This window comes from Phyllosticta capitalensis, assembly GCF_038381095.1.
Source record: "Phyllosticta capitalensis strain CBS 128856 chromosome Unknown BKA78scaffold_1, whole genome shotgun sequence".
In the NCBI taxonomy this organism is placed as follows: Eukaryota; Fungi; Ascomycota; class Dothideomycetes; order Botryosphaeriales; family Phyllostictaceae; genus Phyllosticta; species Phyllosticta capitalensis.
Genome location: NW_027117439.1, coordinates 793,622 through 813,352, shown reverse-complemented (window position 1 = coordinate 813,352; position 19,731 = coordinate 793,622). Strand labels below are relative to the sequence as shown.

Genomic DNA, 19,731 nt, shown 5'->3' with positions numbered 1-19,731 from the left:
GAGCACTCCCTGTGCGCCCCGAATCTTGCGCACTCATTCGCCCACCCGTATCAGGCGGTTTTCTGAAAGCTGTAGCAACGTAGTATGCTCACCACGTCTAGACCTCTCGAGTTGAATGCCCAGAAACCAACCAAAATGGGGAAAACAGAAACAAGAAAGACCGCTCTGAACCAAAACTCCTTACTCCAAGGAACGCCCGGTCCGCGCCAACCATTCAAAGCCCATAGGAACCCCGGGCGCTCAATCTGTTGGCCAAGATATCCAGAATCAGGAACCCGTTTGGCCGCTATGCAGAGCCGCAAGAGACATATACCCGAGGTGAGGTCGACATGCCACCTCTCCTCGCACCATCCAGATCTTTCCGTCCTCCACCACACCCACCACCACCAGCAGACTCTCCTCACTCCTCCTCAAACAGCTCCTCGCCCTCCTCCAGCTCCCTGAGCGTAAACCACACCTCAACGCCCCTGCCGACCGGCAACCGTCTCAAGCGTCCCTGCACATCATCCCAGCGCTCCGTCTCCAAGTTGACGGCATCCGGCACGCCATCCGCCCTCTCGGGCTCGGCCGGCAGGATGAAAAACGCCTGCCAGATCTGCGCTCCACCTGGCAGCGCCGCCAGGTCCAGCTGCCGCCGCACCGCGTTGCGGAACGCGCCCCGCGTCATGAGCCGTGGGTCGTCCCGGAAGGAGAGGGTCGAGTCGGAGGTGAGGGAGGTGGTGGAAGCGCCGTGGGCGCTGAGGGAGAGGTGGAGCAGCGCTTGCCGCCCTTTGTAGTGCGAGAGCCAGACGAGCGTGACGGGGAGCGGCGGCAGGTTGGTCGTGTGGCGCGTCCTGGGCGCCATGGCTGTTGGTTGGGGTGGGGCCTGTGGAGGAGGTGTGAGTGAGTGGTGCGTCTGGTGAGTGGTTGGAGGTAGGGGAGGCGGACGTACCTCGAAGTTCTTGAGGGTCGCTTGAGGTTGTTTTTGTTCGAGGTTCGATGGGAATGTGTTGGTAGGATGGATGTTTTTGGAGGTTGTGTTGGTAAGAGGCCAGAGGTAACCCACAGCGCGAGGCAGTGGTGGACTTTTGAAGGTGGGTGAATGAAGGATGCACGGCGTTCACCCGGGCCACATGGCCGGTCTGGAGCGTCAGGCTTGAGCAACAGTCTGCCGGGCTGCGATGCTTCTGTAAGTGATGTGATGGCTTCACGGGATCTTGTGGATTTTGGTAAGTGTTGGGTCATTGAATAGACATGATGCTGATTGACAACAGCGTGGGACGTATGGGTGGCATTAAAAATCACCAGTTGATTACGTACAGGGAGCATTCATGTGCCTTGGAGCAGCAAAAAGACATGATGATGCTGACCAAGGAAACAGTGACAACGCTTGCCTGGCGCACAAGAGGAGCATCAGAACCACTAAGTGATATTGGATACGTACAGGGAGCATTCAAGTACTTGCGGTCAGAGGACATAGACATTTGAGCTTGTGGACCGAAGCTACAGGGAGCATTCGAGCGCCTCTGCCCTACCTTAAGTTTGCCTTGGAGAGGTGAGTTCACCTGGTAGATGGGACTCTGGATGCCTTTGCGAACGGTAAAACGACAAATGAGCAAGCAATCAAACGCACGACCAAGCCAACCCATTACCGCTATAAAGTCCCTATCTTCTACTGCATCAAAATGTCCAATCCAGCAACTTATAGACTAGATATGAGGCGCTTGAATTCTCACTGTACGCACACAACTCCCCTTAGGCATTTGAACACTTGGGTCGATCAGGGGTGCTTGAACGCTCTCTGTATATCCGCAAAAAATCCTACTTGATGATTTTTTAACACTCTCGGGTGCCGCACGGCGTTTTGGCGCACACCCACTCTCGATCCTTCTTCAACCTCATCCCTTCAACCTTTCCTTTTGTGCCTCATCGCCGCATGTGATTCTCATCTCACCTCTCGCAACTTCTGCTCTTCAGCCCTCGATCTTCGACCCTTCAAAATCTTCGCTCCAACCTCTTCTACGCTCATCACCGCCTGTTCTCCCACGCCCCCTGTTCTTGCCCGTCAACCGCTTCGTCAGGGCTTTTCAGCCCTACTTTCCAAGGTAAGTCCCACATTCGCTCTAGTCCCAAGACCTTTGCTGATTGCACCGTAGATGGCGGAGCACGCGACAATGGATCCCCCGACACAACCCGGACACCCGTCGGATCCTAGGAGTTACCTGGACGTCGGCCTTGATGAGGGTCTCCTTGCTGGGTACTGCGGCTTTGAAGATGTGTGTGAGCTGCGCAGATATCTCTGTTCCCACGCCTTCCTTTGCTACTGGCTGGAATCCACCAAAGGCTGGGCCAGGGATATCCCGTGGGAAGCCGTCCTCGACACTTTCATTGAGCTTCAGTGCAGCGGTGGCAGGCACCTCAACCTGATCACTCGGCGCCGCACCCGGTATAGCGTCAGTGTCAATCTATACCCTGTTTTCGAAGACAGGCTCCGAGAGCAGCTCGAGAAGATGGCTTGCCTAGTAGCAGGCATGGCCAACTCCATCACTAAAGCATTTGTCTTGTCGGCGGGAATGGCCTCGATCGACCCTGCTGCTCAGCTCAAGGCCAAGCGCATGTTCCACTCCCGGACGCGCCGTACCTTTTGCTTGCCCAAAATCGACTTGTCGTCGGCCGTCCAACTGCCTCAGCTCATCCTCGTTGGTGACCAAGCACAGTTTGCCAGAGAGTCTCAGCTGGAGCCTTTCAACAGGGCGTTGCAGCTCCTCCGCTTCTTCACCGCAGCCACAGAGGACACGCCTTTCGGCGAGTACTTCTTCCGCACTTCCCAACTCGACGGATCCGTCCCCGTTGGCACCCATTGCATTCCGCCATGGATGGTCTACAAGCCCTTGGTGGTCGAGATTGGATTCCTCAGAAGCGGGACCGACAAAGCGCAAAAAGAGGCTTACTACTCAGACGTCGATCCGAGGCTCGCGACGCAAAAAGTTTTTCGAGAACATATCCGCGAGGTGTTCTACCTCCTGGGAACCAACGCCTACGTGTCCGAAATCGTCTTCTTTTTGCCGGATGGAAATGACGCAAATTCTCAAGTTGCCTTGCGCGTCGGAGATGTCAATTGGCACATTATCCAAGATCGGCTCAAGGATTTGCCGGCTGGATGCACCGTGGAGTGTGGGTTCTCGTTGAAAGTTCTCGGCTAAGACTTGGAGGATTTGATGGAACTCGATGATCCACCACCTGAAATCCAAGACCTTTTCGAAATTGAAGGATTAACAGGCTTGTTTATGGAACACCCCGAAAGAGATCCGGCAACGAACGACAAGGGGGGCACTTGAAGAATTACGTTGTTTACCGAGGATGGCTATAGAGCAACCAAGAGCGAGAAAGAGCGACCAAGACAGCGAAAAAGGCAGCGATCCAGCAGACACGGAAAACTTACATCTCAAAAACGATACGTCTCGGGAGCATTCAAGCACATCGTTCACATGGGATTAAGATCCGCCAAGTCCTTTTTGCAAAGTCGCAGGGAGTGATCATAGTCGCTAGGTAGAAGAAAGTCATCCTCATAAGGCCGCGAAGGGTCGATGTTGAGTAAGGCCCAGTTCAAGGAACATGTCTTGCCATCTCCATGACACAGCTGGAACCCCGAAGTTGCTCGCAGATTGCCAGCAGGTCGGTCCTGATCCTGGACAGCGAGGATTTCTTCCTTCTCCTTCTGGCGTGCTGTAATTACTTCTTGGCAAGCGGACCGATCTCTGCGCGTGGTGTCCCGGAGTCTTTCAGATTCAGTGATTTCCTCGTCGAGTGTGCGTATCTGTGTGGCGAACTCGAGGTTCGATGGTACTTTTACGGGATATGCAGAGGGAACATCCGATAACGAGAGGGACTTTGCCGATTCGCTGTCAGATTCGAGAGCTACTCTGGCGTCAATTATGCGCATTTCAAATGTCGAGAGAGCAGAAATTACTCACCTTTCGACAACTTCGGGCTGTTGACGGCATCAAAGCTCGTCAACATCAGCCGCGTATCTTTGCCTGTCCTCGACCTGAGCGTCATGAATCCTCCAAGCGTCTCAGTCGAGTCCATAACTCCTTCTGCCGCACAACCATCCCCAACTTCCATGGTGGGTTCTTTCCACATTCTGGGGTTCAGGCCCATTTCGGGATGACTGGGATCATGTGCCTGCCACACTGCGACTTTGCTGACTGGAGATTGAAGTTCTTGCATGGCGGTTTCAATCTTGGTGGTGACTGATTTCCAGTGCTCGTGCTCTGCATGTGCAGCGTCGATGAGGATTGTCATGGGATATTCCGGTGAATCAAAACTCCCGTGGCGGACCAAAGAGAGACCTCGCCAGACCATGGACTCTTCGTCCATTATGCTCATCGCCTTTGGTGCGATTGCGCTTTCCCACACTGAAAGCACATCCTCGTCGGCCTCGATGGGCATTAGGCGTGGATAGGCGTATTCACGAATCTCGACTCCGATGGGTTCGTCGTCCACCTGTAGCTCTTGCAATTTCTGAACCAGACGCACGGCTATCGGGCGCCATTGGTTTCTGTCACAGTGGATGCTCTTGATGCTGAGCTTTACCAACCTGTTCGGTAGATGTGAGGAGCGTGTCTCGCACATGTACCATGTGACAAATCTGGTTTGGGATTCTTCAAAGTCCCGAAAAGCGCGAACGCCTTCCGGACCACCCAGGAGGTCGCACATTTGTACGTAAGTGCATCGTCCGCGGATTCCACTCGGTAGCACAGCCAGGCCAGGCCATCCAACGCGAAAGGGTTCTTCGACAATTTTGGCGTCAATTTCTTCGTCGCTGGAGACGCGGGAGGTAGAGCTGGACGTCATTGTTCGTGGAGGTGCGAGAGACAGATCGAGGAGTTTTTGTGTCGTGGCCGAGAATCAGCATACGATGGCTTGGTTTCAGCGTTGGGAGCTGGAGAGGAAGCTATTTGTGTTGAAGGCCAAGGGCTGTTTCCTGGGTGATTGCTTAGAGCTCTTTCCTGATTCAGTCATCAGATGATATGACTCTAGTTTCGCGCCTCTATTTCAGTTCCGACCACCGCATGTTCGGTAGCGAAGGCCACAAACCGACCAAAAAGAATTATCGTGGCAGTTCAATGACAGAAATCCCAACAAGTGTGTGAAAGCCAGATCAAGCAGCATTCAGGTCTCTCAAGCTAATGAGAGTGGCAATTCCCAAGTACTTTCCCAGAGTCACAGGGAGTGATCAGCTGCAGTGCGCGTGGGACTTAGTCATGATCTTGAGCAGTGATATTGACGTCTAGGGAGTGATCAGCCGCGGCGCGTGCTGGACATGGTTAAAATTCCGCACCGGACTTTGACAAAATCTTAATTAGAAAAGTAGATGGTCATGGGTCATTCATACGCACAGAGATTTCCCCAGAAGATAGACACTGTTCGATTTTGTGTCATTTACCCCGCTAGTAAATTTTGCACACTGAACCATGGTTCATGTGCATCTACCTTGTCCGGCAGTTGAAAGTGGGCCTCAATAGAGTTGGCGACTCAAAGATGGTGCGGGCTGCTTGAATGCTCCTTGTAGTTGTGTTCTCGGACTTGGTCATTTGGCAAGTTTACTTCTTGTGCCGAAATTTTGAAGTCGACATGTGTTTACATGGAGTGATCAAACACCTTGCCCCCAAAGACTTGGAAGATTGAGCCCGTGAGACGACAGCTACGGGGAGCATCAAAGCACCCCACACCGCCTTAGAGTTGCCATTTCTTTCGAGACCCGTTGTGTTGGTGTGGAGACGATACGGTTCTTTCCATGAGTGAACTTTCCTGTTGCACGCTCCTGATTGCTCCCGGTGAACCCCCTTTTCTTTGCAATTGTTGACGCCCTCATTCACAACTGCTTCGGCAACGGCCTCCACGGATCTTGAACGCTCCCCACATGCACGACCTTGCCGCACCTGAGACGTAAATAAGCATCAATCAATACTAGCAGATATCCTACCCATCCACAAAACGCCTATGGCTACCCAATTGTCCCATCGCGATAATTAACCTACAATGCCCGCAATGATTCCAACCCACAATCAAATCCACACGCCATGCACGCAATCCAACCAAGCAAATACTCTTACAGCAGTCTAACACCGCCTCGCGCTCCCGAAGCTCCACCACCACCACCGGCGCTCCTATTTCCGCCAAAAAGCCGCGTCAGAGGGTTCTCGCCATCATCATCTCCATCAATCTTCATCCACTTGGGCACGCTAATGTCGGCCGAGTCGATGGTGTTTTTGACGCGGTGCGTAAAGTCGCCGAACCAGTTTGACTCTTCCTCCTCGTCATCATTGTAGCGAGACGGCGGTGGCGCGGCGCGGCGCTCTGCTGGTCGAGTCGTCGGTGCCGAGGGGCGCGCCGCGGCCGCTGGAGTCAACGACGAGCGAGACTGCCACGGCACTGGCGAAGCTGAGGATGGGGTCGTCGATGCGCCTGCGGTGTGGTTCACAGGTGAACGAGACAGGGCGCGAGATGGCGTCTCAGAAGGCGACGAGTTCAGGGAGCCGTTGCGGGGTGAGCGCAGTCCCACGCCCAGCGTGGAAGCTGGCAGCAGCCCGTTGCCATGAAGCTCGCGGTCGATGAGGGAGCGGCCTTCACGCCAGCCGGAAAAGGCATTGTCGGCGTCATCATCTTCATCGTCGCCAATCTCCATGTACTCCCCGAGACCAATGATGCGTTTGGCTTTGCTGTAGAGGCCAAACAGCGCTGCGGCGACGGGAATCAAGATGAGCATGGGGAAGAAGCGAGAAAAGCCGGCACCGAGCGGGGTCAAGTTGATGAGAGAGCCGAGGAACGTGTAAAAGACAGTCCCCTTGGCGATATCCTGGTCGAAAAAGGTGACAAAGTTGTATGCCAGGGGTACGGTGAGCTTGGCCACTTGACATGCGTACCAGCACGCACTCTCGGCATATGTTTGGCGGCGGACCAAAGCGCGGTTGCCCCAAATTTTGACCTCTGTGATGGAGTAGAGAGCCGAGAGGACCATGTAGCACAGCCAAGCAGCGGCGATGCACTGTCCAGCAAAGCCAATCTTGCCATTGGTCGAGGACGGATGGTGGACAATGGTCCGGCTGATGATGTTGACCTTGGTTGACAGTGACTTTGTTACTTCAGACCAGACCACGGCGGCCGAGGCGAGGGCGAAAAAGGCGGCTGAAGTGTAGTAAAAGGCGGGGATGATGTGGGCGTGCAAATGATATCTCAGGCGTGGAGTGAGGACGCGACGGCCGAGGCGGCTCCAAAAGTTGGCACGATGAAAGGCTGTACCGGCAGTTGTTTCGAGCTTCTTGTTTGTCGATGCATCCAGAATGGCTTGCGTAAAGACGGCCTCAGACACGAGTCGAGCCCACTCATCTTCAAAACGGAGCTTGGCATGACGAGCGCGCTTGAGGCGTCGAGTCAAGTCTGCCAGAAACTTTTCGGTAATGACTGCTGGGATATTGGTGCGGGTGCCTGTACGGAGCGAGGGCTGAGCCTCGAGCAGCGACGCGCTGTCCACCAGCTCCTCTATCCATTCTTGAAACTCTTTTGGAATCGAGTTTCTCTTGTTCCTCAGCTGCATGACTTGCTGCTCGTAATCTGCCAGTTTCTCAGTGGCGTCTTCCAGCTTCTCATGAACCTTGGGCGCATGAGCTTGGATTCTCTTCAGTCTCTCGGCTATGCTGGCGGTCCTCCACAAGCGTCTCGGGAAGGAGACGAGACCGTGGCCCATGAGATAAATGGCCAGGATGAGACCCCATGCATACGCCAAAGCCATGACCAAACTCTTGAACGTTGTAAAGTGGAATCCTCGGGAGGAGAAGAAATAAATGGCAATCAAAATGCTGGACCCGAGGATAATGGCCCAGTACTGGCCATTTGAACGGAGCGAGTAGATGAAGCGGGACCTGGGGGAGAGGTATCCGGCATCGCTATAGTCGCCGAGAAGAGGAAGAATTGCCCTGATAAATTAGCCTCAGCATACCCAAGCCTCTCTTTCAACATACCATGTCAAGGCAAATGTCAGCCAGTATCCAATTCTCCAGCAAACCAACAGAGCCCTCTCAGGCAGCCAGACGCCTCTTCCACCCTCATCCTCTCCATTCACTCCCCTCACGCTTCCCAAGTCTATCGGAACCAGCAGAATAATGCTTGCGGGCAGCGCCAGGGCCAGGAAAACAGGGACGAGCAGGTATGCGGGAGTCTTGCGGAGCGGGAGGTAGTAGCGGAGGAGCAGTAGGACGAGTAGACAGATGATGGACAGCGAAACTCCAAAGAAGGCATTACTGCCGGCCGAGGAGCTCCTCTGAGAGGTTATAGTGATTGGAATCGAGCTCGCCATTGTGGTAGCAGATGACGTGGAAGGGAGGCGAAGGAAATCGAGGACGGATCTAGCGCAACGGTTGCGCAGGCATCGCTTCGTGTAGCAAGGCGGCGTCGAGATGAGTGGCAGTCTTCTTCTTCGTTCCAGGAGTTCCGGGCAGAGGCGAAAGTTGTTCAGATGTGCGTCGCAAACAGCAACGGTTGGACCAGGGCTTGAGGTGAGCGGACGCTATGCCAAGATCGGACGTGGGGTTGCGTCATCAAAGGTCCATCTGTTCGACCACCGAGGCTTGCATAATCAACTGCGACCAGCCCTACCAACCGACCCCCAGAACGCCCGCCTTGACCCCTCTTCCGCCCGGACACCTCATCGTCATATATAAAACCCCGCCGCTGCCAAAGAGCTCTTCGTCTCAGTTTGCGAAGAGCCACCTACATTGCCCACCATTCAGTTTCTACGAAGCTTCTTCACTCGCGCTACCAGTCCTGCCACCATGAGCGCCGCAAAGACCAAGGCCCAGACCATCATCGACGAGAACGCTGTTGGTGAGTTGATTGTCCGACGTCTTGAAACGCTGCTAACACTCCACAGCCGTCTTCAGCAAGTCGTACTGCCCCTACTGCCGCGCAACCAAGAGCACCCTCTCTGAGCTGGGCGCAAAGTTCTACGCCATTGAGCTGGACCAAGTCGGTACGTACTCACCATTACAAATTGGCCGCTGTCAAATCTAATCAATTATACAGACGACGGCGCTGCCATCCAGGATGCTCTCGAGGAAATGACCGGCCAGCGCTCCGTCCCCAACATCTTCATCGACAAGAAGCACATTGGTGGCAACAGTGACCTGCAGGCCAAGAAGTCGCAGCTCCCCGAGCTGCTCAAGGCGGCCAAGGCCCTCTAAATGGTCCGTCCCGTGTATAATGTTGGAGCTGTATGAATTGGTAGAGTTGGTAGAGCGATGGATTATCAGATACCATGAATAAAGTGTTGCTCGATTGTGAAATGGCCGTAGGAATTGGCTTCATGATCTGGTGTACGGCGAGGCCACGACCATGGCAACTCCAAGGTTCTAGACTGGTGAACATGTATAAGCACATTCGAGACCATCTTGAGCACAGATTGCAATGCGAATATATTGCGCACGTCACATCGATTCGGATTCCGGAAGACAGCTAAACCGAAAAGCTCCAACCAGCTACTCTGCGGGCTCTACCTCAGTCCCATCATACCTCCGAGCCCCCGCCAACTTCAACAGCCGGTCACTTATATCCGGCATGACCCTCGGCTGACTCCTATTCCGCGGGTCCAACGAGCCATCCGCAAGACGGGCCCTTGTGTCCCTAAACACGACATTGTCGTGAGGCCAGTGCGTCGTGCCACCCCAATGACGCCAAATCTTTGCCTTTTCGCGCAACGTCTCCTCACTCGCCCACGCCGCCGGCGCATAGCTGGCGTAGATGACGGTGCGGATGGTGTTGGATTCAGGGCCAGGCTCAGCGCCGTAATGCACAGTACGGCTGTCCCAGACCAAAAGGTCGCCTGGCTCGGCGCAGATTTTGTGCGGTTTGGCGCCTTTCGACTCGAACCAGGCCAACTCGTCTTTACTGAAGAGGTAAATGTCGTTCCGCGTCCAGTCCGACTTTGACGTCTGCGTGTCGAAGAATTCTTCCGTCAGGTTGTGGCTTCCCGGATACACCATGAGTCCGCCGTCTTCTGGGCCCGAGTGTGAAAGGTTGATGACTCCTTGGACGCACACTCGGCCGCGGCGAAAAGGCGACTGGTCGACGTGTGGCCATGCGCCGACCTTGGGTTTATCAGGACGGTTTGGCAGCGTAATGTTGGGCGCATCAAAAGACACAATCAAGTCCGATGTGCCCCAGAGCGTGGCAAAGGCGTCAACGACCGCAGGCTCGAGACGTGCATCCCACATGAACTTTTCGTGGCACACGCTGTAGGCAGTAAAGGTGTTGATCTTGTTCTGAACCGGCAGGTTTGCGGCTGTCCAAGTGCTCCGGTCTTCAAATGAAAAGTCCGAACTGAAGCTTGACAGCCAGTCAAATGCTTGCTTTTGATAGTCTACTGCGCGGTCCAGTGGGATGGCGCCTTTGATGATGGCGTAGCCATTGCGATCCAGGTCGTCGCGCCAGTCGCCAAAAGTGGCCTTGACAGTCCTGACACTGTCAGCATTGAAGTAATGATGAGAGTTGAAATACTCACGCCACATCTGACTGGCCAGTACTGGTAGCTGTCTCTGTCAAGGTAGTCATGACGGCAAAAGTTGATGAGAAGAGACTGCTACTAGAGGTGGCCTGGTTGGTGTATATAGAGCGGGCTCAAGGCCGCCTCCTCCATTCCAAGAGTGGAGCTCAACATTCTGCCGATCTACAACATTGTCGGTTTTGATTCGCGTCCGCGTGGACCAGAGGTAACGTTTCACGATTCCCTGCCAGATAGCATGCCATGGTTGGTGAAGAGGTCGTCTTGCCGACATCCCAGATAGCGCTGTGACGTGCGACAGGCCGACGGTTGATAATCGGTCATACGCCGGTAGTCCAAATCCCCGCTGAATACCCGATAAATTCCCGATCCAATCGCCCGGTGTGGCATTCATGTTCGTTTATTCAGAGATGCAGATTCGTATCGCTGATGAAGAAGTCCCTTGATTCGATTATGGAGACAAAAGGAAACTTTGAGCATGAGGAGGCAAAAGAAGAAAAGACTTCCCGAACACCAGCAAACCTTGGCCCAAATCAAAATAATGGAAACCCGCCACGACCTACCAGGCTGAAAGCCATCAGTCCTTGAAATTCACCAAGTCTTTGGCCTTGCTCAGTATATCAGTGCTGGCCGAGTCCTCACTGTCCAGCCATTTGGCTTCCTTTCTCAACGCATCGGCTCTGAATCTTCGGAAGGCAGACGTGATGCGCTTCATCGACTCGGGGTCTTGCGAAATTGTTCGTCTTGCGGAAGCAGTGCCAGTGAGCATTCCGAGCTCACCTCCCAAGAAGAGACCGCCGGCCGAAAATAGTAGAATGGTTGCGGTGTCGCCTAATGCCGAAGGTTTGAGCATCGAGTTGATGTCGGGGAGCGGTTCTGAGAGGATGTCAACAACGGTCCCACCGCATTCATCATTGAACACTTACCAAGACGTCCGTCAGCAAACTGGACATGTGTTGGCTTCTCTACCGTACGGAGAGCGTTCAGCGTTGCTGTTCTTGCATTCCGAACCCGGATGGCTAGGAAGAGGCCAACGCCCAGTCCGATGAGAGAACCCAATGTAGTGTGGAAACCAAATTTCCTGGCTGCACCTTTGAGAACTTCCCGGTCGTTCTCGTTGAGGTCGTGCTTCATGTGTTGCTCAGCGAGTTCCGCAAGTTCGTCGCCTGCATGTTTGCGCAGGGCTGCGAGGGATTCCGATGACATGGTGACAATTTCAATTGTGTTGCGCGAAGGCGAGTAGGGGTATCGAGTGAGATTGATGTTTGAGAGCTGGTGAACCTGCTTGATTTAGTTGGTTGGGAAATGGAACTTGTAGGAGCTGTCGATTGGCAGTGACGTCGCTATGAGGTGTGGAGGCAGCTGGAGCTGGGAGCTTCCATGGCTTTCTCTCCCCACACGCGAAAGGGATGGTGCCTGGCTCCCCGCAGCAGGCCATCCCAGGACACGCATCATGAGCATTGTCGGTTTGAGCTCTGACGGCATTTCACAGACAGTGGGAAGATGATGGGGAGAGGCCGGGGGACAGAACGATCTCCGCATGTCAAGCAAAGCCGAGCATCAACCGCCCCACACAAGCATGTCAACCGAACAGTGACGACGTCTTCATCTTTTCCACCGAATTCATGAAATGCATCTTTCTTCGTTTGTCAGATTGAATTGACAATCTATGCCGTCGCCATCAACCGACTCGAGAACTGAACGCTGAATCTATCAGCTGGTCACAACTTCCTGTGGAAGAGCCTGGAAAAGAAAATCCCACGCCTCATGATACCTCATCTCGGTCATCTCTCAACACCCGAATGTACTCAAGCATCAGTCGGTACATGTAAACCAGCTCATCATCCGCCCTCAGCGCCATTCTTCTCCACTCGGCCGAATTCAAGGCAATTCTTTGCGCTATTTGGTCGCCCTCTTCCGTAAGCGCGAGGAATCGCATCACCTCCGGCAACTCTTCCATTCCCAAGCTAATAGGGATGTAATGGACCCATGGATATAATCGCTCGTCATGCCACTCTTGGAAAATCGTCTGTTTCAACACCGCACTGCGCGACTCGAGCAGCGTGTAGAATCGCCCCGAATGCGTGTTTCCATCGAGGTCAAACACAAAACGGTGTCGGTAGCTTTCCTCGTGCTCGGCCATTCCTTCACTGAAATCGAAAAATGATCTTTCGGCTTCGCAAGCTTCTAGTTCGCACTGGATGATTGCGGTAAACCGAGTGTCATAGAGCCTGGCCAAAATGTCGACGCTGGTGTACTTTTGCCAGACTCCCGGTCTCTTTTCCGTCAAAAAGGTCTGCGGCTTCTTCTGCAGCTGTCTTGTCTTTGTGATGAAGCGCTGGCGGTGCGAGTTCATCCAGTCTGTCCGGTTGCGCGCGTGGCTCCCAGTCGTGGATCCCGCCCAGTAAATGGTCGGCGATTTCTCATTCCATGCTGGATCCAATTCTCCCTTGTACTTGCCATTGCTCGCATAAATTCGGTACGACACAGGCGGCACAAGGAGATCGTCAAAGACGGAGGTTTTCGACTGCGACATGATGGGAAACGCATCTTCAGAGATGAGTACGCTGTTCGGTCCGTTCAGGAAGCCGTGCATATCTTTGTACTCTGGATGCGCGCACATGTCTTTTGTCCAGGCCAAATCTTGGACGAATGGGATGCCAAAATCTTTGACTCGCCTGCGCGGGCTCTTCCATGACGGATGACCATGGCAATACTTGGTGACAAAATCAAACATTTCGTTGCCCTCAGTGCCATTGAACCAGTCGATTCGGCTCACCACTTTGTTGATCTTGTCCAGATCGAGAACGGATTTGAAACCGGACTTCTTCTTGGGCAATAACATACGCGGTTCATCGAGTCTATTGATGATGACACCAAATTCTGGCAATTCAGCGGCGATGTGCTGGAACAAAAGCGCCATGCCGTGGGTCACCCAGTCCTGAGAGCCCGTCGAGATGTTTCCAAATTGCGACTGGGCATAGCCTGTCCACGGCGCGTCGCTCGACTTCAAAAGATTCCAGCGCATGACGGCCGGCTTGATTTCCCAATATGGCTCGAAGCTTTTGGTCAGGTCGTCAAAATCGTCAATGATGTAGGACTTTTTGAATTTGGCGTATTCGAACCAATCCTCGAACCCTGGCGGTGGTTTTCTATTGTACCGGCGCTTGTACTCGGTCACGGCTTCTTCAGCTGTTCTAGATTGCCGCGAAAGCATCGTCTCAAACTCGCCCAAGGCCGTGTGCGCCAGGACCGTGATTGGGTGATGAGCTCGGCTCCCACCACCGATGGAGCTAGTGAGTTCCTCGCGGCCTCTGGCGAAAATCCCGTACAGTGGAACCAACGCAAAGAGAAGAACAGTCACGCGTCGCTGGAGGGTTTTGGGGACCAAGGAGGCAGTCTCAGTCAGAGCGGTAAGAGAAACGGTCGTTCGAAGAATCGATTCAAAGGGAGCAAAGTCGGAGAGATTGGAAGATGCATACGCAAAGGTGTACCCGGTCGTGACGACTTCCCATGGTGTGTGAGAGAGTGCCTGATTCGTGAGTACAATCCCATCATGTCGAGTATCAAACTTACCAAGTGACAGGCACTAATCACTTGTGCCAGTTTAAACAGTCCAAGCTGTGCCGTTTCCAAAAAGTCTGGCTTTTCCGAAGATTGATACAGCCCAAAAGAGGCCATGAAGATTAATGTAAACAGAAGCAAACCACAAGTCTGCGCCGAAACGTTGCGAATAACTTTGGAGACGCGGGGCGGATTCGAAGCATCCACGCCATCCTCGGAGAGTTGAACAAGAGATACAAAGACCGAGAGTTGAGCCAAAAAGGCCACAAATGAGACCACAGTCACACTCATGGTAAGCTCGGGGTGAAGAATCCAGACCGATACCACTGCCACGGCTGTGGGCAGCCACGTGAAGCGGAACATTCTGTTGCTATTTGAATGCGCCTCGTTCTTGCTCGAGGGGAGAGTTCTTGGCGACACTCGGACGGCCAGCAAGAACGGGGTCAACGCAGGCTGTATCATCAGCATCTTTTCTCATATCTCGGGACTATACATACAGTGATCCAACCAACATCAACCAAGTACCGACACACGGCAGTGGTAAAGATTCCAAGGGATATGAGTGCCGTCTCGTATGACTCATTGTCATCACGCGTCTCTTTTCCTTCCCTCTTCACAATCGACTCCTGCTTCGACCCAAACAATTCGTTCGCAATGAACAACAGGACAAAACAAAAGATTTCGGCCGTAATCTCCGAGACTCCTTCTCGCAACGAACGGCTGAGAAGACTTGCGACCAAAAAAATCGTGACTGCTGGATTGAACGCATGGCCGATCAAAGATAGGACTGCTCGAAGCTTGGCGCGAAAAGGCGGGTGGTTGTGCTTGACCGGAGAGCCAGGATCCTCCGGCGACAATAGGGACTCGTTCATGTTTCCATTGGGAGGAGAGATGGAGCACAAGAACGCCAGGAGTGAGTCGAATTCGCAGCAGGCGGGCGGATCGTCGCAAATCGCTAGTCCGCACGGGTGGTGGTGCGGTCGTCCATTTCTTATTCAAGCCAACTCCTATACCGTTTAGGCGGAACGTGGCGGAGATGGCGGACAGCGAAGGTTATACCTGAATCGAGTCCTGTGCGAACGTCACAGCTTCGAGCCTCCGTCCGCGCAGCTCTTCAAGCCACCAGAAATGCTACCTGGTCATTGGTGGTTGCTGTTTCGCTTGGGCTCGTGTCGAGCAAGCAGATGCCGGTCCGTTGCCGTTATGCCTGTTTAGGAGCACTTTGCACTCTATGAGAGTTTGAACAGACGAAAACCCGGGCAACACAAGAGCGCTGTGCTCTTGCTGTTTGACCAGGTCGAATAGAGCTCGAGTTCACTTGTGCGTCCAACTTATCATCGCAAAGGTCGACAGAACTCCATGGTTGCAGCATCATCGGCGACAGTACTGCGCCAAGCAGCGCTGAATCAGAAGCTTCCCCTGATACCTGAGGAACTCAAACTCGTTGCTGTCGCCTCGGCCCCGCCGTCAACGACTCGATTTCAGGCTACTGGTCGCCTTTGGCAATCAAAAATGCTTAATCGCACTGCACTTGGTCATGGCACTGACGACATTCGAACGCATTTAGCAACTACAAACCTTTCACTACCATTTTGCACTCCCAAAAGAGAATGGTGAACGCTGGAGAATTGAACTCCAACCATTTCACAGCTCTACCAAGCCGACCACGATACAGCTGAAATCCATCGCAAACGCGCCCAGCCAGCCATTGCGTTTCCATCTTCCCGCTCTCTGTTTCTTTGGACATCATACCACACCCACGTGGCCGTGTAGCTCCAGCGACCCACGAGTGTTTCAACACCGCTCGGCAAACGTGGCCGCCAAGTGCGACATCATTCTCTACATTTACAGCAATGACCATCACCACCATCGCGACAGTTGCTCTTCCTCGTTCAGCCCGCCGCACCATCAACGTCCTATGACCCCCTCCCCTTTTTTCGACCACATCCTCAGCTCTGCCCTTTCAGGCTAGAGCACTACTTTTTGTCAAGTCGATCTGACGATCTTGTGTGGCGCCATTTCGAAAGATATGCTCATCTTACCGCAAATGGTGTAGCCAGGGGCGGCCGCCAAATGTGGAGATGGAGATCTGGAGGGATGCAGCACGATCGGGCCCACGGAAAGCGGGAGGCGGTCCGCGACCTACTTTCCTGACTTGGCCTGGATTGGCTGAATTGGTCCGGATAGGAGATGCGCGGCGGGTGATCTCCTGCCTGGGTGCAGTGTATCGTCTCAGCCTTGTATCCTTGGGGTGTGCATGTGGAAGGGGGGCTGGTTGCTGTCATCTCTGATGATGATGCGGATGCGATGTGTGGACTCCCTGCTGGCGGTAGACTCGAGCTACGTCATGGCTGGCCATGATCGCAAGATAGAGAACAGCTGGGTCACGCTCAAGACGCAGCAGGTTGCTTCGAGCTCGTTCAAAGAGCATTACTCTTCCAATACCGTCGAAAGCTTTCGACACATCAGCAATATCGATTGATCACCACCATAATCCCGCCATGAGACGCTTCATCTTTGCAAAAATTCATGCACGACGACCCAACTGTTTCTCGCAGCAAACACTTTCAGTTAGCGCGTCCGAACACTCATGTCTTTCCCTCCAGAAATTCGAATGTTTTCCCATCAACGACGGACTCACTCACACCTCTCCAGCAGATAGTCATCCTGTATCCCCTCCACGGCCGCTCTGTTAAAACGTGAGCGAACTGCGGGGCCGGCACACTAGGAGCGTTTAAAGACTTTCAGCTAAAAGACTTGGACATTACAATTTGTAGAACGATATCTACAAGGAGCATTCGAGCACCCCTATTGCACCTTGGAGTCGACATCACCCTCGCGGCCACCTGTGCTACTGCCCCTGAGCTGAGTGGGCACATGCAAATCTCCTCCGCAGCTTCGAGTGCCACACCATTGGCCGGTTCCTGTGACAGGGAAGGAGAGCGGGTCACTGCAGACGCCCGCCTGCCCGACCATCACCTTGGCTGGTGAACGAGCAAGGAACAAGGTCAGCTACTGCAGTCACCCGCTACCGATAATCAAACGGCGACATGTGCAAAAGCAAGCATGACCAGAAAAGCAGCACGACGCACAGCACGCGGCACTCACTCAGTCTGCCCAAGAAAAACATTTCAATCTCAAAGCATTGGTACGGCTGTACAATCTGTCTAGTCTACGCTCTAGACCAGCAACTCGGGCTGCAAACCGCCATCACCGTCCACGCTCCTATGCGCATTCCGCCTCGACGAGCCCGCGCTTGCAATCCGGACGGGGTGCGCCTCAGTGTTGAAGACCCACTCGTTCGCGCCACCCGCGCCGCCAAAGACCTGGTACTCGGCGTCCTCGGCAAATATGAGGTACGCATACTTCATGAGCTCAGCAAAGAAGAAGCTCTCCTGGTTGTCGCCAGCAGCGCCGCCGCCCGCCACATTCACGTTCTTGATCGAGGTGAAGCCGCTACCGCGGCGCGCCGACGCGTTGACGGCGCGGAACGCCTCCCACGCCCACTCCTGATACTTGGGATCCTTTGTCTGGCGGTAGGCGTAGTAGTACGACTCCATGACCTCGGGGCGCAAGTCATAGGTGGGGTTTTGCAGCCAGAAGCCGTTTTGGCTGTAAAAGGCGGATTGGTTTGCAGGCAGCGTCGTCGTGTTCCACGAGAAGATTTCGGGGCCGATGCCGGTGCGCGTGCTGGCATACGTGTTGCGGCAGCCGTCGACCAGCTTGAGCCCAAAGTCGACGTATTCGTCGCGTCCGAGCACGTTGCCTCCGAGGATGAAGTTTCCTCCGTTGAAGCACGCCAGATGCTCCGATACCTTGAGGATTGTTGTGTTGTCGTACGCCGCGAGGTAGGTCAGGTCTGGACGGCTGCTTGGGTTTGAGGCAAGGTACTTGATGGATGAATCGACGGCCGCGACCCAACTGATCTCATTAGCATCCAACGATAGCCGGAGAGGGACAGACTTACCGATCCTTGTACAGCTGGAAGCGGTTCGGGTCGTAGACCCACATCTTGATCAGGTACTCGTAAAACGAGTCGTCGCCTCCAATCCAGCCGCCGCTGGCATCGACAAAGCTAGCATTCTCAATCCCCACATAAGTTCCAATCAGCCCAGGGAATGGCTCGTTGTACGCCGGCTTCGGGTCAAGCAGGTACGATTCGCCCCTTTGACTGAGCGTGCCGTACTCTGTGATTCCGGTCAAGTCAGCGAGACGCGTCCACTCAAGGACGAGGGTGCCAATTGTCGCAATGCCATTCGTTGGCGACCCGTCGTCGGAACGGTTGGTAAAGTAGATGTTGTTCGCGGGTATTCCCGTCGGAGTATCAAAAGCGAACTTCAACGCGTTGGCGAGGTTGACTGATTGGTCAATCAGCGCTTGAATTCCGTTCGTCTGGCGGGGATTAGCACGATTAAATGACGTTGAAGCGATCTCGTACATCGTTGGACAAGTTTTTGAGCGGTCCCTTCAACAGCTCATACGACGAAATCATGCCTCCCAGATAGCGAATGGTCGTCTCGAACAAACTGACTTCGGTGGCAGTCTGCGTGTAGTCGATCGTCGGGATGAAGTCCAAAATCTGCTTGACGACGTCCGTCTTGCCCATGATCAGCGCCGTGCTCAGCGCATCCACGGCGCTTGCACCCCAATTGTTTCTAGAGCTAATTAGCGCTGTTTTGGACCCTCAAAATTCATACCAACCTCGAGTTTCCAAATCCATTTGAGATGGGGTGTAGCTCGTCGTTCGGGAAAGCGTAAGTGTAGTATCCGTCCCAAGCGAACTGGAAAGCTTCCTTGACGGCGTCGGCGCGGTCCTTGTTGGTAGCGCTTTGGTCGCTCTGCCGCGGGACAAGTTGGGGATATGAAAGAGAGCCGACAAACAGCGGCGCAAACACCAGCGACAGCTTGGCAAAAGAATGCATGGTCAAAGGCGTTTGCAAGACAGCGCGAGCAAAGGGGCGGAGATGTCAGTTGTTGCTCCGTCTCTCGCTTCTATGAAGCGGCGTCTGCTGCTAGAGCTGCTCTGGAAAAGAGCGAGGACCGAACAAGCTGGCAGGCGAGTGCCAAATTATTTCCAACGGCAAGCAGCACAAGCAGCGGACGGGTAAATAATATGGGCTGGGCAGGCCGCTGGACAAGAGGCGGGCCGCAGCGAGCCCATCCATGTACTAATATGCGAGTGACCCTGCTGTTGGGGGAGCCTGACCTGCGCCAGTGACTCGCTGGCACACCATGCCATGCTTGATGCTGCTGTTTTGTCGTTGCTCCTCTGCAAGTTACATCATGTCGAACTGCTGCGGCTGCTGTGTGTCGATCCACGCATAGCATTGCCGGGTGTGGTACGTTGGATGCTTTTGCGCATGCGGACGGCGGCGGCGGGGGAAATCATTCCCTGCTCAACATTGCATCATTGGCCTCGACGCAGAGCCATGTGGGCAGTTTTGATCAAGAGACAAGAGGCATCATGGGGCTGATGGTGGCTTGCTGACAGCTTCCCCACGGGGAGCTCGACGGGAGAGGCGTTCGCAGGCTACCTGGAGTGGGTTTACGCTTCGTGGCAGATGGTTCGCGACGCCAGGATGCGAGACCTGCGAGGCGGGTGCGCAGCAGTAACAGAACAGCAAAAGACG

The 19,731-nt window shown here is 54.1% G+C and overlaps 9 protein-coding genes across 9 annotated transcripts; 2 read left to right on the top strand and 7 right to left on the bottom strand.

The window, feature by feature from the left end:
• Positions 1–254: 254 nt before the first annotated feature.
• BKA78DRAFT_358550 (uncharacterized protein) lies at positions 255–1,054 on the bottom strand (the record flags this gene model as incomplete). The annotated part of the gene is made up of 1 exon (XM_066892354.1): positions 255–1,054. A coding segment is annotated over one exon (654 nt), but the record flags the coding sequence as incomplete, so codon positions are not given.
• A 143-nt stretch (positions 1,055–1,197) lies between these two features.
• BKA78DRAFT_339630 (uncharacterized protein) lies at positions 1,198–3,651 on the top strand. Its single transcript, XM_066890291.1, has 3 exons — positions 1,198–1,716; positions 1,957–2,084; positions 2,136–3,651. Exons 1-3 carry the CDS (start codon positions 1,665–1,667, stop codon positions 3,180–3,182), a joined length of 1,227 nt encoding a protein of 408 aa, XP_066748938.1. The 5' UTR covers positions 1,198–1,664; the 3' UTR covers positions 3,183–3,651.
• On the bottom strand, positions 3,077–4,836 carry BKA78DRAFT_375780 (uncharacterized protein; the record flags this gene model as incomplete). Its single annotated transcript, XM_066892813.1, has 2 exons — positions 3,077–3,897; positions 3,954–4,836. 2 exons carry the CDS (start codon positions 4,834–4,836, stop codon positions 3,464–3,466), a joined length of 1,317 nt encoding a protein of 438 aa, XP_066748937.1. The 3' UTR covers positions 3,077–3,463.
• Positions 4,837–6,136: 1,300 nt separating this feature from the next.
• Positions 6,137–8,299, bottom strand: BKA78DRAFT_228994 (LMBR1-like membrane protein-domain-containing protein; the record flags this gene model as incomplete). The annotated part of the gene is made up of 3 exons (XM_066883740.1): positions 6,137–6,384; positions 6,475–7,958; positions 8,004–8,299. Coding segments are annotated over 3 exons (2,028 nt in total), but the record flags the coding sequence as incomplete, so codon positions are not given.
• Positions 8,300–8,627: 328 nt separating this feature from the next.
• Positions 8,628–9,449, top strand: BKA78DRAFT_301529 (putative glutaredoxin Grx1). Its single transcript, XM_066887365.1, has 3 exons — positions 8,628–8,865; positions 8,912–9,010; positions 9,064–9,449. The coding sequence occupies exons 1-3, from the start codon at positions 8,814–8,816 to the stop codon at positions 9,219–9,221; spliced, it is 309 nt and encodes a 102-aa protein (XP_066748935.1). The 5' UTR covers positions 8,628–8,813; the 3' UTR covers positions 9,222–9,449.
• A 66-nt stretch (positions 9,450–9,515) lies between these two features.
• On the bottom strand, positions 9,516–10,587 carry BKA78DRAFT_348388 (uncharacterized protein; the record flags this gene model as incomplete). The annotated part of the gene is made up of 2 exons (XM_066890626.1): positions 9,516–10,491; positions 10,538–10,587. 2 exons carry the CDS (start codon positions 10,585–10,587, stop codon positions 9,516–9,518), a joined length of 1,026 nt encoding a protein of 341 aa, XP_066748934.1.
• A 527-nt stretch (positions 10,588–11,114) lies between these two features.
• Positions 11,115–11,743, bottom strand: BKA78DRAFT_348387 (uncharacterized protein; the record flags this gene model as incomplete). The annotated part of the gene is made up of 2 exons (XM_066890625.1): positions 11,115–11,413; positions 11,464–11,743. 2 exons carry the CDS (start codon positions 11,741–11,743, stop codon positions 11,115–11,117), a joined length of 579 nt encoding a protein of 192 aa, XP_066748933.1.
• Positions 11,744–12,302: 559 nt separating this feature from the next.
• BKA78DRAFT_290978 (uncharacterized protein) lies at positions 12,303–14,973 on the bottom strand (the record flags this gene model as incomplete). Its single annotated transcript, XM_066885829.1, has 3 exons — positions 12,303–14,069; positions 14,114–14,554; positions 14,599–14,973. The coding sequence occupies 3 exons, from the start codon at positions 14,971–14,973 to the stop codon at positions 12,303–12,305; spliced, it is 2,583 nt and encodes an 860-aa protein (XP_066748932.1).
• Positions 14,974–17,253: 2,280 nt separating this feature from the next.
• On the bottom strand, positions 17,254–19,176 carry BKA78DRAFT_301525 (glycoside hydrolase). The gene is made up of 4 exons (XM_066887364.1): positions 18,803–19,176; positions 18,540–18,756; positions 18,069–18,493; positions 17,254–18,022 (listed from the first exon to the last, which is right to left on the bottom strand). The coding sequence occupies exons 1-4, from the start codon at positions 19,021–19,023 to the stop codon at positions 17,281–17,283; spliced, it is 1,605 nt and encodes a 534-aa protein (XP_066748931.1). The 5' UTR covers positions 19,024–19,176; the 3' UTR covers positions 17,254–17,280.
• Between the last annotated feature and the right edge of the window lie 555 nt (positions 19,177–19,731).